The 17,931-nt window shown below is 35.7% G+C and overlaps 1 protein-coding gene across 1 annotated transcript; it reads right to left on the bottom strand.

Moving 5' to 3' along the window:
* Positions 1–240: 240 nt before the first annotated feature.
* On the bottom strand, positions 241–17,209 carry LOC111613304 (nibrin-like). The gene is made up of 18 exons (XM_023354653.1): positions 17,068–17,209; positions 16,863–16,996; positions 10,838–10,989; positions 10,603–10,762; positions 10,026–10,129; positions 9,845–9,962; positions 9,590–9,780; positions 8,841–8,932; positions 8,682–8,769; positions 8,553–8,616; positions 8,438–8,484; positions 6,962–7,056; positions 6,773–6,888; positions 6,625–6,708; positions 6,372–6,548; positions 6,190–6,300; positions 6,083–6,117; positions 241–829 (listed from the first exon to the last, which is right to left on the bottom strand). Exons 1-18 carry the CDS (start codon positions 17,096–17,098, stop codon positions 796–798), a joined length of 1,833 nt encoding a protein of 610 aa, XP_023210421.1. The 5' UTR covers positions 17,099–17,209; the 3' UTR covers positions 241–795.
* Between the last annotated feature and the right edge of the window lie 722 nt (positions 17,210–17,931).

Raw genomic sequence — 17,931 nt, forward strand, 5'->3', positions numbered from 1 at the left:
GCATCGTATTTAATCGTTACGTACGAAATTGTTACGCTTCTAATAAACTACACGCCAGTTTGAAAAGGACAATTTCCGACTGGCATGGCCGCTGGGTGTTGTGTTTTTGTTACGTCTAAACCCCGTAGGGAGGCGCTTATTCCTACTTTCAATATAGAAAGATATTAAAAAGTGTAAGCCTGTTTAATAATGTTTTCCCTTTCGGATATTGAAAGTGGGGGGTGGGTTTTCTTTCATACGGAGCGGTGCAAATATGGGAATTATTACAAGCAGCTCCACCTTTTTTTTTCTTGTGTACCTCCGCCAGCGGGTTACCTAGTGTTTAGTTAATTCTGCCACGGCACTCGAGTCTAAACTTTGCCAAATTTGATATTAGTCTTGGTTAAAACTCGATAGGGTCACTTCACCCGAATACAATGCCCACCCGATTTACGATCCTCACACACAAACACACTGCAAAATCGATAACTGCTAACGATACGTCTATCCGTTTCGTACGTGTGTAGGGCGAATTGTTAGGGGGTCGAGTTGTGCACAAGTGTTTCTAATGCACAGAACGTGGGCCCTTAAGCAAGTAATGGTTCAGTTTAATGCTTAAAAATATTATTTATTTTAAAATACTCATCTTATGCAACAATAAGATACCATACAAGTAAGGCCACGCGCAAAAACAAGAAACGAAATCAGCACCCACCATTCGCCACTGCTGACATCTAGTGGGCGAATTTACTACTAACTGCCTCACGTACAAATATTTTACCATTTAAATCTTCTTTTATTAAGTATTTACAGGAATCATCGTCTTCTGGCTCTTGGGCGTTGTTCCCAACTGAAAAATAAAACATTTAAGAATTAAATAGTCAATAGCCGAGAGGAAGACTACACCATCTAACACCAAATAAAGCACACTAGTTATCTTGTTTATTGCAAGCTTCTCTTTCAATATGCATGTTAGCATCAAATGCAAGTCACCACATGTACACAAAACTCTGATTTTGTGGTTTTGCAGTTCATGCATTAATCAGAGATCTCAACTATAAACTTAAAAGAGATGATAATTCCACTAAATCTCTAGTGGCATTGTTTTAAAAGCATTAGTTTACTATCTTAAGGTTTAGAGACCGTCCGACCGTAGCCTCTGGCAAGATGTGCTCCCTCCTCTGCCTTATAATTTATTTAAGAATGTTTTCTGTCGGGTGGGAGCCACGTAGAATGTCAAATGAGACAACGGTAAGGCTTGCCGTTAATAAACTCTAACTAATTTTTAATAATTTTTTTGAAAAGTATTTGGAGCAGAGATGGCAAATTTTGTGTTAAAACCTACAGGACGGCAGAAATGGAATTCCTACAAGACAGAGCAACAGAGTAATCAAAGTTGAATAAAGGTGGTGAAGATGGAGAAGAAGAAACTTCAGATAACAGAGGAAAACAAGTTGGAGTGGACGTGAAAGATGAGTAACGGGTTGGGTGCTACCAGAGATGATGTCAAATGCAGGGAGGAGAACACAATGGATGGAAGGAACAAAAACCACACATCGGCTTAATCTCCCGTACAAAGAAAAACCCGAGGCATTGAAGAAATTCACATGCTACTCTCTCAAGCAATTGTATACTTAATCAATAGTGACGACCGTCTTTGTCTTCTGTCATCGAGATTAATGTAAAATTGAAAAGAGGACCGACGAGGGACACGTCCTAAATCATATCCTCGGGGATCAATAAAAGACCGCGTATCCATCTTAACTGCGTGTTCCTATACAATTCGTTCTCTGAAGCAATTGTATGCTTACTCATAACAAAAGGCAATCGAGTAAACATCAAAATACTTGTTTTACTCTCGAGATCACTAGTTTCAAGAATAACAATTCTGTTGTGTAGTTAGAATAATAAGATCATTCCGTTATATCAAAACAATCTCATAGAGAGTATTTGTTTAGTTTGTGTGTATTTATGCTAATATTTTCTAATTATAGTCTGAAGTCTTTGATAGGTTTGGCAAGAGTTTATGTATTTATTAAAATATCATCTCGAAGAAATGGTAACCGAATACCTAACATTCTGGATGTTTCTGGCAGACTTATTTTTTATAAATCTTCGACAACGGAATGACAGAGTTGATATTCCGAGAGACTGCAAACAGTTCCAAAATCAATATTATGTAAGTGTAGGTTCTGGTATTATTATTCTATGAGATAGATTCGAAGAAATAATACCGGAGTCGATTTGATATTTGCAAATGTCTTTGGAATATTAAATAATATTCGCTTATCAGTAAGGAGAGAAAGATAATTGTCCGAAAATTCTAATTGAAAGAATAAATTTATTATTATTCTTCCATATTTAAAGACGAATAACAATTTAGGACCGGACTTTTCAAGCAATTTTTGCATATCGAGGAAGAATTACATCAAATTTTCCAATGGTAAAGTTGTAGGGAATGATGAAATTGGTTTAAATCTCGCTTAAATTTCTCTAAAAACACATTAGAAAATAGTAAGTCTCCTTAACATTTATCAGCAGTGAAGATTAGCTTGCTTCTGTAATCCAAATAATGAATGTTATGCATAGAAGTTTCTTTAACATAATATTGCATCCAAATTTAATTACAGTCGACCCCCCTATAAGATCATTGATTATTCCGTTTTATATGAATTCCATGTTGTACGAGTCACTTAGATTTTACAAATACGTGTACCGGGCTGTGAACGGCTCACGTATTTGTAAAATTTAAGTGACTCGTACAACATGGAATTCATATAAAACGGAATAATCAATGATCTTATAGGGGGGGTCGACTGTAATGATTTGCTCGAAATGCTTTCCTTCAATTGAGCACGGGGGTAAACAAATGATGTCTGCAGTAACTTCTGCAATTGCTAATGCAATGGTGGTTGACAGGAATCTAATAGATGCTATCTTCAAGGAAGAAATCAAAAAGAAATTGTTTCCGATGAGCACGACTGCTATTCCGCAGGTCCCTCTCGACCAATCTGGTGATCCGGAAAAGCATGACATAAACCAGTATTTGACAGGGTGGGATTCTGTTGTGCCATCTGTTGAAATCCAGCAGACTGTAAATCTTCTGTTTAGTTGGAAACTATGCATAGTGTTCCTTCTTGCAGCTGCAGAAACAAGCTATTCTGCTGTAAAGTTGACTTATTGTTTCGTTGTTCTCTTGAAGAAACTTAAGCAAGATTTAAACTAATTTAATCATTCCTTGCAACTTTACAATTGGAAAATTTGATGTATCTACCGTAACAAATAAGATATTTGGATGCCCTTCCGGGTCAACAAAAGGTCATCCAATAGATTTGTAAAACACAATTTACTAAATACAAGTGTCACTTTTGTAAACACAACTTTCACATTTTCAGTTATAGTGTGTTTCCACCTTTATGAATCACCCATGCACGATAAAGTCATAAGTCAGTCAAATTACTTTTTAACAAAGGTATCTAGATACATATAATAGCAAAATATTCATATGGTAAAGCAATTATGCTCTACTAGTTAAGACCAATGGAAGCGCCTCTAGCAGTAAAGTTTGGAAGTTAACATTTCCATCGTGGAAATTATGAGAAATGCAGGAAAATCATAAATGGGAAAGTTGCAACACATCATCACTTTAATAGGAATTGACGTTGACAAAAAACGAACGCTGCAAATAAAGGCTAAAAACGCTACACACAATTTAATCGTTCGAACTGTACATTCTCTCCTGGAAAAGATGACTGTGATATGTCACCACGCAGAAAAACTCAAGCATGGCAATGTGTAAACAATATAGTCTGTTTGTTTTGTTAGTTATGGCAATGCAACACTTGGGCAATCTGCCTAGGGAAGATGCCTTCCGGGTGTCTTTTATGGATAACTGGCCTCTATTTAGGCATTAAAGACGTAGAAAATACCTGGAAAACTCCATGTGAGGTGAGGCATATACCCACAACCAAACTACCAACGTTCGGGGAATGGAACCACTTGGTAACTGGTGGGCCACATATACAATAGTCAAGTTTCGGATAATCCTTCGAAGAGTATGACAACAAAAAATCACAAGTTTTGAGGGTTGGTACTACTACATGGATCATGTATAGAGCCATTCAATAATGGCTAAGAAAAACCACCAGCATTGAAACTTGTCCACAAAGGTGCTGACGCAGTATAACGTGCCATTTCACAGAAGCCACTTCCTATCAATTTGATGATATTTGGCAACTTTTTCCTCTATCTCATAATTTCCAAGATAGGAATGCTAACTTCCAAATTCCACTAGAACATTGCTGTCGGTCTTGTCTGGCGACGCATGGTCATTTTGTCACACAAATATTTCACTTCCATTTCACTAGATATCTTCATTCAAAAGTTATTTGAGTGACTTACAATTTTACTAGTCATCCTTGTATAATTTTCATTGTTTTGGTGCCAGGTTTGACTTCAAAATTTAAAAAGTTTCACATACATATAAACAATTCTTACTTGTAAGTACTCCATATACTGTATGTTCTCTTAATACTGTATACTATTTGTTTCAAGAAGCTTGTTTTTTCTACACATTAAACGTTCTCAGTGACAAACAATGTCTCATGCTCAAATCCAAATCTTTGAACTACAAAAACTGCCGCTTCAAACAAAATTTGAATAGAATACAAAATAGACTACAATTGTTTTATGACTTAAGATCGAAATCTTTGCAAATTTTTGACAAGTTTGGTCATTGGTTAGCGTAAATGAGTAATAAAAATTACATGAATATATAGAATAATATCCATTTGTCTGCTGCATCGATTAGTAATTAAGCTAGTGAGGTGGAAGAGGGATGTATTAATTAGGTCCATCTTCCGTATCAAGTTCCATTATTGCCCTTATGTGCAGATCTAATCTTTCATTTTCTATCTTTTGATTGTATCCGTATGAGACACGAGACCTTTGACAGTTTGATAAAGCACATTTCTCGAGTGTGCTATGACATCTTAATTGACCGCTAATGGTTCTTATGTCAGTGCCGTGCTAACTTTACTTTCTTGACAAGAAAAATGCCCCATTAAAGAAGGATCAAAATAGTAGGATGCACAAGATTATGTTATCTGCTGGTACACCTCGACAAGCAGATATCATAAAACGGTACGTCAGTAGAACATATACAAAATTTTTGGATAGGCCGACAGAATATTAACAATTTAAAAAAAGAAAAAATTTGACACGAAAACGGCGAAAGAACCGTTAGCCAAAAAAGAAGCGTAGGCTGATTGGCAAAGTGCAGACATAGTTATAGCCCACCCAAAAAAGCATCCCCTCCAAACACTGAAAGATCTCGTCACAGCCACTACGAACGGCATTCTCGACGAAAGATAAAGGATTAGATCTGTGAATACAGGCTGTAACTGCACTGGATTACAAAAGAATCAGGCCTAACCAACACGTTCCACTCTTTCTCGCTAATGTAATTACTCGTCAATGCAGAAGACAAAGAGACACTAATAAAAACTATACAATAGTTTGCTTATGCTACTCGACAGCCAAATTTGCTAAAAATTTGCAAAGATTCTGATTTCGAATTGTAAAATAACCAATAGAATACAAAGTAGACTAGAAAACTTTGCTCAAAAGTGGCAGTTTGTAGTTGGATGCGACAATGAAACAACATCAGTCGAGGAGAAAGCTTCCTTAAATTAATAGTGTATGATATTGAGGATGTGACTGCATTTTTCATACGTGTTTAATTACTACAGGGTTTATGAAAAACAATCAGCCATTGAAAAATCATCAGAAAATTTGTGTGCACGTACATCAATCAATGCAATTTTATAATTCCTGCATTGATGATGTGGGCAATGGAAGAGAGACTGCAGGTCCAGTGGCAAGAAAGATTGCTGACCACTCATCTGTTTGGGAGTGAATGCAGATTGCCACAAAAAACTAGGTGTGGAAATTGGCGGTTGCTGTGCACGATACCCCTTCACCGTATGGTGGCATACGATGAAGGAGCATTGTGCCACAATTTGTCCGGAAACAATCGACAATTGTCATTAGAAGTGTAATTTGCGATTTCAAATATAAATTTATCAATTATAAATATACTTACTCGAAAAGACCATCTTCCTCTTTCTCCGGTTCAGTCTATTTATATATTAGTATGTTTTAGTTATATTGTATTATCTCAAATTTTATATAATATAGAAGAATTCTCACCTCCGGATTTTGGCTCAACCATTCGTCTAATGCCCTGGAAGAATTTTTATCATACGCCACCAGATCTCTTCCTCCTATGATACGGGGCAACGCACTGACTGCCGAATATATCTATTACCGCATAAGATGTCTGTTAGATTGAATATCGTAATGTCGTAATTTGTTTTCCACGGGAATCTTACCTTTCGAAACTTCTTGAAATTTCGTACTGTCCCATTCGGTTCTGTCTCATCTCTGACATTAATGTTGGTTCGACGATCATTTCTCAAAGGACATAGTGCGGCGTACTCCACATTCACTAACCGAGAAGGCAGTTCCTCGTGCGAGTTCGAACTTTTCGGCATTGTAGTGGTGACGTTCTACAAAATAACAATTTTTGTATACTTGCATCTCCAGGTTTCTATAAACGTGATAAATTAAAGAATTTTTATCTACTTTATTGGGTTTTGAAATAAAACCATCCATGACGTCCTCTTCTGTAACGTCCGCCCACACTTGAGTATTTTCCATGGACTTGTCCTGTCAAATAGACAATTGGCAATTAAAATACTGCAATTATGCATAAATTGCAAATTAGATTTACCTCATTGTAATCTGTATATAAATGAGGAGGTGAATTAACAGGAGAATGAATGGGAGAATCTTCTGCTTTTACGTCTGTGGTTTGTTCGGTTTCCGAAGAGATCGGAACCGTCGATACTAAGAGAATATTCATTTTTTTAGTAACTTTACTATTTGAATATCACAGTAGGTAATTTATAAAGCACGTTACCAGAGGCAATCGTCTCAGTTAGATTGGGTTTGTCCGCTTCCTGCAGTTTCATATGCTTGGGCGACGGATCCTGTTTAATTTCTGTCTCTAGGATTCTGTAATTAAAATTTTAATAAGAATAAAGTACAAGATTATTGCCAATTAAACCAGATATATGCTGGAATTTTAAATATCCTCTCACAATTTATCAAATTTTAGTATGCACGTGGTAGTCATCGGTGGCACCTCTATGTCACACAATTTTTAACTCATTTTACTTAAACTTAACCATAGCTGTGCCCAGTTGCTCATGCAGTTGTTAACATTGTTTACCAGCTCTGTCACAAGCAAAGAATATCTTGGGCTCAGTGCAGCCATTAAGCATAATGCCACCATCTGAAAATCGACCTTTTTCCATGTTCGTGAGATTGTATCAGGTTCCTCATTTTCTCGAGATCTGACTGGAATCATTCTGTAGAATGTATCTAGACTTGTTAGTGAATTGAACATTGGCCCATTCATTACAAACGGCATAGAGGGAGGTCGTGCATCATTGTATCTCGAGCAGTGTCGGAGTTAATGAAAATTTTACTCGTTACTGGCATTTACAATAACAAGTTGGATGAAGAAGTCAACTTATTACAAAACAAAAGAGCCGCACGGAACGAACTGTAGGAGCTCGAGCATAAATCTCATTTCCTGGGGAACAGAAAACTGCGATAATCGTATAGTAACGTGTGTTTTATCAATTTTTTATACAAATAAAAAAATTGTTAGTTTTTCTCGTTATACATTTTTTTGTTTTGAACACAGACTGAAAATGGCAATGTCTGCATTAATATATAAGGCGAACCGAATGCATTCTTAGCGTAAATACATGTAAAAAGGTGTTAATTTACTCGCGTGTTACCTTTGGCCTGTGATAGGCAATGTGTACTGATAAAGACAATAGATATTCCAAATTAAACATATACGTCTGTGGGGTTGGATGGAAAGTGATTAGGCATTGAAAAATTGGCGTAAGTTTTTTCGTAATGATAATGCAATCATAATAAAAGTTATGCATGTGCATCAGTTAATGGAATTTTATAATTCTTGCATCAGTGGTTGCCACGGTACCAAATAGAGTCGGTAGCATACGGTGAAGAGATGACATGCCTCAATTCAACCAGAAACAATCAACAGTTGTCATTCAAAGCTAAAATGACCACGGGTTTGGTTACAGACAGAAGTGGCCCACTGCATCGTGACCCGAGAAAAATGTATCATCGGTGGATGGCATTGGTGCTACCACCGACCATCATCATCTTTGCAATAGAAATTTAGAAATTATAGCAATTTCTCAATGCCTAGCTACTTTCCGCCAACACTATACTATATTTTATCAAGGAATTTAATAGAGAAAAATCTGGTGGAAACTCTCAGTTGTATAATGATATTAGAAGTCCAACATTGTTTATGCTACAGAAAATGATATATAACTAAGATGCAACTCACCTTTTTCTCGAAACAGGTGTTCTGCGCGGAGATTTTTGTATGGAACTCTAAAAGAAATTAGTCACAATTATCAATAATTTAGATCATTTTGAGTCCGCGTAACCAAAATTCTTACCAGCTGGGTCCTCTCCAGGCTTTCTTCGACAAACGATCCAGACCTGGTTTTGACTCCGCTAGAGCTAATCAGATTTCGGCCATATTTTAATATAAATCAATATCAAAACTGAAAAATGCTAAATCATACCTTTGAGTAGATTGGGTCGCTTGCACGTAAACATCTCCCTGAGTAAGCGTCTGGGAATGAAGGTTGGCCAAGCTAAACAAATTACTTCCTGTAAAGTAACTATCTTAGTCAGCGGAATATAAAAAGATAAACTTCCTTTTAACTTCAAAATTACTTTACCCAAGTTGTACGACGGATTGCAGTACTTCTCCGTGGAACAGTAGACGACGGCCAGGCCGATGTCGGATTCGGGAATGGTTCGTTTCTTCTGCCTACAAGCAAAATTTTATCAATGTTTGTTGAAATCGTCATCATCATTGAAACACAATTTATTCTACAAATGCAATGTCTATGTACGTAAAATCTACTGTACGAATGGAAAAGGGGCCAAATTAAATTTACTACGATATCTTCAACACAAATTGTCTTGGCATACAAATGGCCTTCATTTCAATCATATATAGAACAATCAAATAGAAGTAGGTCTGAGGGTGTGGGTTGGACTTTATGACGCCACAAGCCGTCGCCAAATTCCTCGCGAGTTTGACTTTTGTTTGGTTTTAATGAAGAACAAACCTGGCTCAAACTACCTACAAAAACATTTCATTTAAAGTCAGGTGTTTTATAACAGAAGAAAGATAGTTGACCAGTACACATTTTCTACATTTTGATTTTACAAAATGCTGCAGTTAGTTATTAATTTATGAATTTTCAGATTAATCCAGCAGTTGCGGACCGTAATGAGTTAGCTATGCTGCAGCATACGAGCGTTAAAAAGATAGCGTGCAAGAGAATTAAACCCCTCGGCTTCGCGGAGATACACTTTAATTACTTTTAAATCAAATCCTTCACAGAAAGTGCAAAGGAAGAAAGTGAAATAACATCTATGTAATTAGCATACACGTTAGTAAAAATATTACACTTAATACCTTTTTAGTTCCTGTTCTATTATTTCTACATGCCGTGGCAGTGTGGGAGACGGGACTGTGGAGGAATCCGACTGGTGCTTCATGACAATGGTGTTGGGATGCAGGAGGAGGCTTGCCTTTACTTCGTCTTTACTATCCAGTAGCTTGACCCTTCCCGACGCCAAGGTTATTCCGAGACAAATCTTCTTATACTGGACAAGTCAAACAGTCATTAATAAAATCAGTAGCGGTAGTAAATCAAAGTGGAAACGTTACCTGTTTCTGCGACGTGCAAATGAATGTTTTATTCTCGAACAGCTTTGCTCTGTGTGGATTGGGATCGAAGGAAATTTTTTCATTGACGAGAATTGGTTCGCCCAATTTTGGAACGTAGCTGTAAAATTCTACATTAGAATTGCTTAAATACTTTATGTTTGCAAACAGAGAAAGACGATACCTTTTGATATTCGGATGATCCTTTTTTTCTCGAATGGCTTGCAATAGATCTTCAAAATATTCCGCAGTTACAAATGGCTTCAAGCTAACCATTGCACAAACGGCCTGAGAATGTTCAGAATGCAATTAGAAAATACAGCAAATACAGAACTTTTTCATTTTAAGCAACTTCGTCAACTCCGCTACATAAAACAAATACTGTATGTCCTCGAGAGATGGGAATTACCAATTTATATCTTAATATATCTTAAATATAATCAGTTGCATATAAAAGAGATGAGATACGGGCACTTCATTAGATCTTACCATATGAAGCAGACTCTAATGTGTAGGATTTTTTATCCTCTTCTTGGCCAACCATTTGTCAAACTGTATGAGTCACAAACAGCACTTGAAGAATATGTCAAATAACAGATAATAATCCCAAGTTCGGGTTGTATGGTAAGATCCAATATAGTGTGACAAAGTGCCTAAATTTGTGCAAGCCAAACTACCCATTTTGCATAAATCAATTTTGAAATATTAAGTGTACACAGTTCATCCTTAAATCATCAATTCAAAATAGACATTATTCTTACTTTTATGGTGACTTTGATTTCCTTCATCACCAGATGAGTGCAGTCGGTCTGCCATTCGGAAACCAAGTGACCCCCCAATTTCTGGATCGACTGCTTTAACGATTTCTTCTCTTCGGAACTGATGCAGGATGTGCTGATCGTCATTGGATTACGGCACACTCTGGAATGAAATACAGAAATAAAAAATAGAATGGTTTTCGCTTGCGCTCTACTTACGGAAATGCTTCTAACTTACTCGTAAGTATTCCCACACTGTCCGAACGTGATCCTGTCGCTGATCTTCAGTGTGGTTTCTTTGGTATCGAGTCGTGCATCCTCGTTCAGATAAGTGCCATATTTTGAATCGACGTCTCTGATTGTTACGATCGGCAGCTTATTGATGTTGTTCTGAAATTAAAATTTATATAAATGCAAGAATTATTATGGGTGCGTAAGAGATGTTAAAAATGATCTGCAAGACATCAATAAACAGTAACGACTGACAAATAAGTGAATGTTAGAGATTAATGCTCTTAAACTGTAAATTTTTCTCTTAATCTCTCTCTCTCTCTTCCCTACTAGGCAAAATACTCAAGTTTCAACTGATACAGTACTGTCTCAACCACCTTTAAAAATTTAAACTTACCTAACTATCCTAGCAGTAAACTAAAGTAAAAATTAAGGAAGAAAAAACATAATGGTAAACAATAGCAATTCCCCATATTACAATATTATTGTCCTTAAATGACCGCCAGTAGAAGGGGTCGGCTTTGCCCTACGGCACTTCCTACTGTGCTTTCTGAGCATTTGAGATAATGTTTGGTCCTTACAGTTAATCGACTCTCTGATGCAGGCAGATTTATACGAGGCGCAACCTGAAAGTAAGCACAATTTGGCTATTTAAAATAGGCTATTGAAACAAAAATTATTTAATTACCATTAATTATATATAGCTTAATCTACTTTTCAATCGGATGTAACTGTTTACTTGCAGTAAACAGTTACATCCGATTGCCACAAATATTCGCAACCTAATTAATAATTCTCATAATAACTACATCATTTCTTGGACCAAAGGACACCAAGGTATGGTAGGAAATGAACGTGCAGATCAACTAGCGAAGGAAGCTGCTACTGACAATTCATTAGACACCATATATAATAAGATTTGCAGAAGAGGAATTAAAAAACTATTATATGAAGATCTTTTAAACCGATGGCAACTCAACTGGGACTGCAAACATAATGACATGACTTTTAAATTCATACCTAACATCAAGGAATATCATAATAAATATAAATGGGTAATTCCAAGTTTCCCCCTTACTCAATTTCTTACCGGACATGGCAAATTTTCAAATTATCTACATCGATTTGTGAATAAGCAAAATGATCTGTGTGCCATATGCGGACAACCGGACAGCGTCGACCATTATCTTCTTACCCGTATTTCTCTCGAAAGAGAACGTTTAGAACTAAAAACCATTGCTCATAGATATAACCTCAACTGGCCATGCAAACATGAAGATCTCATTAAAAATAAAGAAATTTTTTCTTCCTTTCTTCTACTAGTTAAACGCCATGAGACTATAGCAACCTACGCAACTAGGGAATAATTCTTGATTTCAATTACTTTTATCTTACTTGATAAACTTGTTTATTTTCTTGAAAACTTCTTGTAGTCTTGTTCTTTTATTCGGTTTTTGAAAGTCCTATTATTATTGTTGGATTCGCTATATTCGACATAGTTTTGAGGTTAACTCTCTTGCATTTTCTGTCGTCAATTGTTAACGACCCTTTTCTTACATTTGCCACTTTGCTGAATTGTCAGAGGACTTGACAGATGAAAATGTTTTACTACCATATAAAGGCTTCGATGGATACGTGATTATTAAAAACATTCAACATACTTTGATCACTATGTCTCATCTATGACCTTTGTGTTCAGTCAACGTGTTTATTATCTTCATAATAATCGAATACATAACTCATCACAGTCAGTTCGCAAGAAGAATTGCAAAGTCTCCTGGCCAAATAAATTGCTTCAGTGCAGAATCATGGATGTCTTATACACATTGTCTCTGACGTAGATACGTGAATTAACATAAGATATCTTGGATACATTGTACCGCAGACACGTGACATTTATAAAAGAAGTGTGGATTATGGATATCTTGAAAACATTGTTTGAGCTGTAGACAAGTGACCTTAATTGAACCTTGTGTCCTTATTCTAAACCGTTTGCTTTCTCAGCGCCTCTACTGCAATATGTGTTTTCTCCATTTGAGAAAGGACATGACATTTGGATGCAGCCTATGTGCTGTAACGATAGAGACGTGCTAGGCAATTATCTGAGCCCATCTTGTAGTAACAATCAATGCCTACTGCAAGTCTAAGGAAACTTTGCATTGATGTGACTGGATAAGACCATTATCGATGTGATTGGATAAGAATACGCCGTTGGATTAGAAAAGCAGTGTTCAACTTTGCGACTTGGCTTCATAAACTTTTGCTGGTTGATAGTCTGAGTGATCTAAACATCTGTGTGATAAGAATACACCATCCAATCAGGAAAATACTGTGCAACATGCAACTTGGTTCCATAAACTAGTGATGGTCGATAGTCTGTGTTATCTAAATATCTGTTATGAAGTATACACGGCTTCAACATTGATGAGCTTCGACAAAACTTACCACCAAACTAGAAAAACTGTGCTGTGGACACTCGGCCTCAAGATTTCATAACATTCTGTTTGTATTACGATTAGAATACAACACGCTCAGTTTATTGTTATATAGCATAAGTTTAGTTTTAAGATAGTCATAAGTTTAGTTTTAAGTTAGTTTTAGTTAATTTTCGTTCACCTCTATTTTATCTTATGTACTTTCTTTTTAATAACCTGCATGACAAGCTGTAAGATTATATCTATATTGGTACACCCAACACCTGTATAACCATTTCTATTCATTACCACGGTATCGATTTGTAAAATTCATACTGATATTGTACAACTTCTTTACTTTGTCTTCCCACAATTTGTCAAGCGTTTTATCATTTGTAAATTATATTTTCATATAAAGAATTGTATATATATTTCTCAGCTATGTATAATACGGTACTGGGAATGCACCTGCAAGGTGCCTAATAAAGAATAAGTAAGTAAGTAATCTACTTTTCAATGTAATTGCAATGTAAATTGATGTCCTTATCACATCTTGGCACTAAATTGAAGATACCCTGTTCATAGAATTCTGCTTTCTGTGATTTGAAATACTTCTAGACATTGCAGTGATTGTCTTGAACACAACTTTTCGAAGTGCAAGTGTTTAGTCACAATTTCGTGCAACAAAGATCTTGAAATGTCAGGAAATTATAGAGATAAATCAGAAATCGTGAACTGTCTATTGAAACAAACCTTCTCTTCGATACCGAGAAGCAAGTCTTCATTGACTAGGGATGAATGGCTACCATGCTCCTCATCACGAATGTCATCCCTTCTTATATAGGTAAATGTCTCTTCAATCCTAACAAAATTTCGGTAGACTTTCTTACAGCTCTACAGGTTAAAAATCTCCTTTATTGTTTTTCACAGATGCATTTCGGGCAAGTTTAATTTTCCTGCCCCTCTTCAGTGCTACAAAACAAATTCATATTGAATTTACACAAAACAACTTTTGAGTAGAAAATGCTTACAAGACATAAAAAGGCATTTTATAATACCTTAAGATTTCCCACGTTTCTTCATCTCTTTTACAGTACTTGTACTATCAATTTACAATGTTTTTAAATTTATAATTCCCAATTTTCTCTTAATGGCGTTTTACATCGAAATCCATACCATTATGCTACACAACTAATTACAAATTATAATTATTAGTAACATTTTAAATCACTTATTTATAACAAATTTTTTCTTTAAAAAAGACATTTACTAAAAAAAATACATACATGTTTTTCTTTAAAAGTGTCACAACAATAACAGAGTAGTATACGTTGTAAAAACTTTAAAAAATCCCTTCTTCGTTAAACATTCTAATCCACTTTCTCACCATGCCTTTACTCATCACATTTAGTCTGTAAATTTCACAAATTTGCTGGTAAATTTCGTGTGGTCAAACGTTTCTTGCATTCAAAAACCTTATTACCGATCTAATTTCACAATCGGCAGGCCGCTTGATTGTTTTGAACGTTATAACCGACGCTCAGTGATCCTCAGCATGAACAAGAAAAACAAATATGACTGAATTACTTCATTCTTGAGTTGAAGAAGTAACTACACACGAGTGACCTTGACATTCCCAAAATGCATGGGAGATATACGCAAACAGTACTTACTTTCTGAATGCGCCTGGTAGATTTCTGGGTTTTCCACATGCTTTAATTCCACAGCATCTGGTATGCTTTATTATTTTGGTCTCTTTCCTGTCAACTTCTCTTCTTTCATTGCATGTGCAACTTCTCTTAATGTGTCTGAAGGGAATTCCTGATCATGCCACTCAAAAGCTTTATTAATTCAATGATTTGGATGTTATCTGGATATCCTAGATTCCTGACACTAGCATATGGTTTGATTTCCCTTTATCATTATTTAAGAGATTAAAAAAAGTTTAATTCCTTCTATAAAAGATTCTTCTGTTTGTGATTCCAACAATTTCTTTATATAAGGTATTAAGGCACCAAGTACTTAATGATTTTAAATTCATCCTTAATGTGATTACAGTTATCATCTTGCCCCTTATTCAAGAAATTTTTTAGTAAAATATCCGCTGCATGTTCTCTCAATCTAACCCCTAAGGAACACTTTGTAGAGCTTACATAGACAAGACCAAGAGTAATATCCATTAGTTTGTAAATAACAGACCATCGATTTAATAGAAATTTCAAATAACTGGCACATGGCATTCCCTTAAGAAATGTGTTAAGGAGAATAAATATAACATAGCAAAGATTCGACCAGCAATGGCATTAGTTGCACATACAATAGACAAAAAGGCAGAAGTCAAGAGGGAAGATGCCAGAATACTAAAATGCATATGAGATACGACAGGATTAAACCATCTAGAAAACCTAGAAATCTATAAATGCAATCAGATCAGAAAGTCAATTAACCGTAAGAACCAAATGGCTATCTTGAATGCCCAGAAAAAACGGTACAAGTTGCCTTAAGAAACTGACCCCTTCTACATACTGTTGAATAAGGTCATTAAGTCATTTAACACGATAGTACCATATTTAGATCCAGTGTGTGAAATGTTCAAAAAAGAGCCAACCAATATTTACAAGAAAAAAGCATTCTAATCAGGAATGTAACAAGAGCAAAATTTCCACTCAGTATAATTAGATTCCATTCTCCAGTTTCTTTGTTTCATTCACATTCGTCTTTGTTCATCGGGTAGCACCATTCATTCTAACACAAATGCCACCACCCTAATAAAAAAAAAAACATCACTTATGAACCTTAAGGTTAGTCCAGCATTTAACGTATTCTATTCACTCCTGGACTAACCCTATGGTTCGTAAATGATTTTTTGATTTGTGCAGACCTAACTCAGAAGTGTTCCCACTACCCTAATAATGAAAATAAAGCAAATAAATTGTGTAAAACAGAAGATTCCTATCGTACCTCTTCCAACCAGAGATGATACAACGGCAAGTCGACCAGTAAAGTGGCTTTAAATACAGCTGGATAAGAAAGCAGACAACAACCCATTCATTTAAAATGATGACATTGGTTTGCTTATCTGGCTTATTCGACTAAGTCCCTAAGATAAGATGTGAACTCCAAACGAGGTGTTCCCCTGTAAGCATGAAAATGTTAAAGAAACCATACCCATACATGCAACCATTGGTGAGATATTTGCTTCTAAGTGCAGAACATCAGTTGAGGCTCGCCATCACTAGCCTCGACAGACGCTCCGCACGTAGTCATGCTTGCATCGCGACACCCGCATGGGGCGAGCAACACACCACCCTAATACTATATAACTTCGAATACTCCACGTCAAGCAGGCTAAATAGTTAAATGCGATAGTCTTAGAAGAGTAAACGGTTCAACTCTGTACGGCCGCATCTCACAAAGGGTAACAGGTAGAGGACGTTTACGCTCCTACGAGCATGATTTATAGCTCCGGTAAGGTCCCAACTGTCCAATTCAGAGGTGTAATTCTACCGTGCCAATGTAATCTAATTACAAATCTGTATTAGTGTAATAATCTTATCATATGTAGTGTTTATATAACAATGTAAACATTAATCAAGACAACATGACAACAAAGCATACCACATTGGCTTCAGGGTGATGTAAAACGATAACTGCATGTGTTCTGCTAATGGAAGGATCGTCTTCGATCTTTATGCGAGCATCTTTCCTCCCCACGGTATACACTTCATCCACCAACAGGTAATGGATTATATCTATAAGAAATTCGGCGTTAGATCGAAAAATATATAAAATTAAAAGATGTCGTTAAGAAAACGAGAGGTACTTTTGTTCTTTAAGCTTTTAAGATACCACATTTTCTATTTTTACGCTTCGAAATGCTTTATAACGTCCATAACTGTCCCAGCACGTCTTCTCCTCCACTCGTAAAAGCCGCCATATTTTTTACCGTATAAGACGTGTTGCCAGCTGTTGACAAGTTTTTTTTAATTATTTAATTAAATTATTTTCTACTTTTTTGTAGTGTCGACACCAAGCGGCAAAATACAAAACTATTGATATAAATTCCAATGTTTCTATTTCCTCACGTATTATTATTGCAAAAAATACTGTATAAAAAATGAACGTTATTAAAATACTTTTAAAACTATAAGTTTCTTGCAAATTGGACACCAGTATTACTTTTTTTTCCTAAAATATATTTTTTTCTAGTTGATTTAGATAGAACGCGGCCATTTTGAAATATACTCTCGAAACACTACCGTGTAAAATTGTATATGGCTAATTACCGATAATTTAGTACTTATTTGATATTTATGCTTTACTTACATATAAATAAATACACAAGGCATGTCATTTTCAAATTAGTTCATCGAGGAAAATCCGAAACTTACTATTAGCGAATTCAATTTAAGCAACGCCATATTTGGTCCTTTTAATTAATGTAAGATATTTGATAATGACTACTTAATTATATCATTTTTACTCAAATTAATACAAAAATAATAATAATAATAATAATTTTTCAAATTTAATGTAATGTACTACGCAATACACGAGTTCAACATTATCAGCAGGACTAAATATGGCGGTTCGGCGGCACGAATGACATCGCCTATACTTCGACGGCGAATTAGCTGTTTTTCAAAAGCTTTCACTAGTCAATTATTTCCAAAAATATAATTATAGG

Source organism: Centruroides sculpturatus, unplaced genomic scaffold, assembly GCF_000671375.1.
Source record: "Centruroides sculpturatus isolate CEXI.00-Female unplaced genomic scaffold, Cexi_2.0 scaffold1840, whole genome shotgun sequence".
NCBI classification, from domain to species: domain Eukaryota; kingdom Metazoa; phylum Arthropoda; class Arachnida; order Scorpiones; family Buthidae; genus Centruroides; species Centruroides sculpturatus.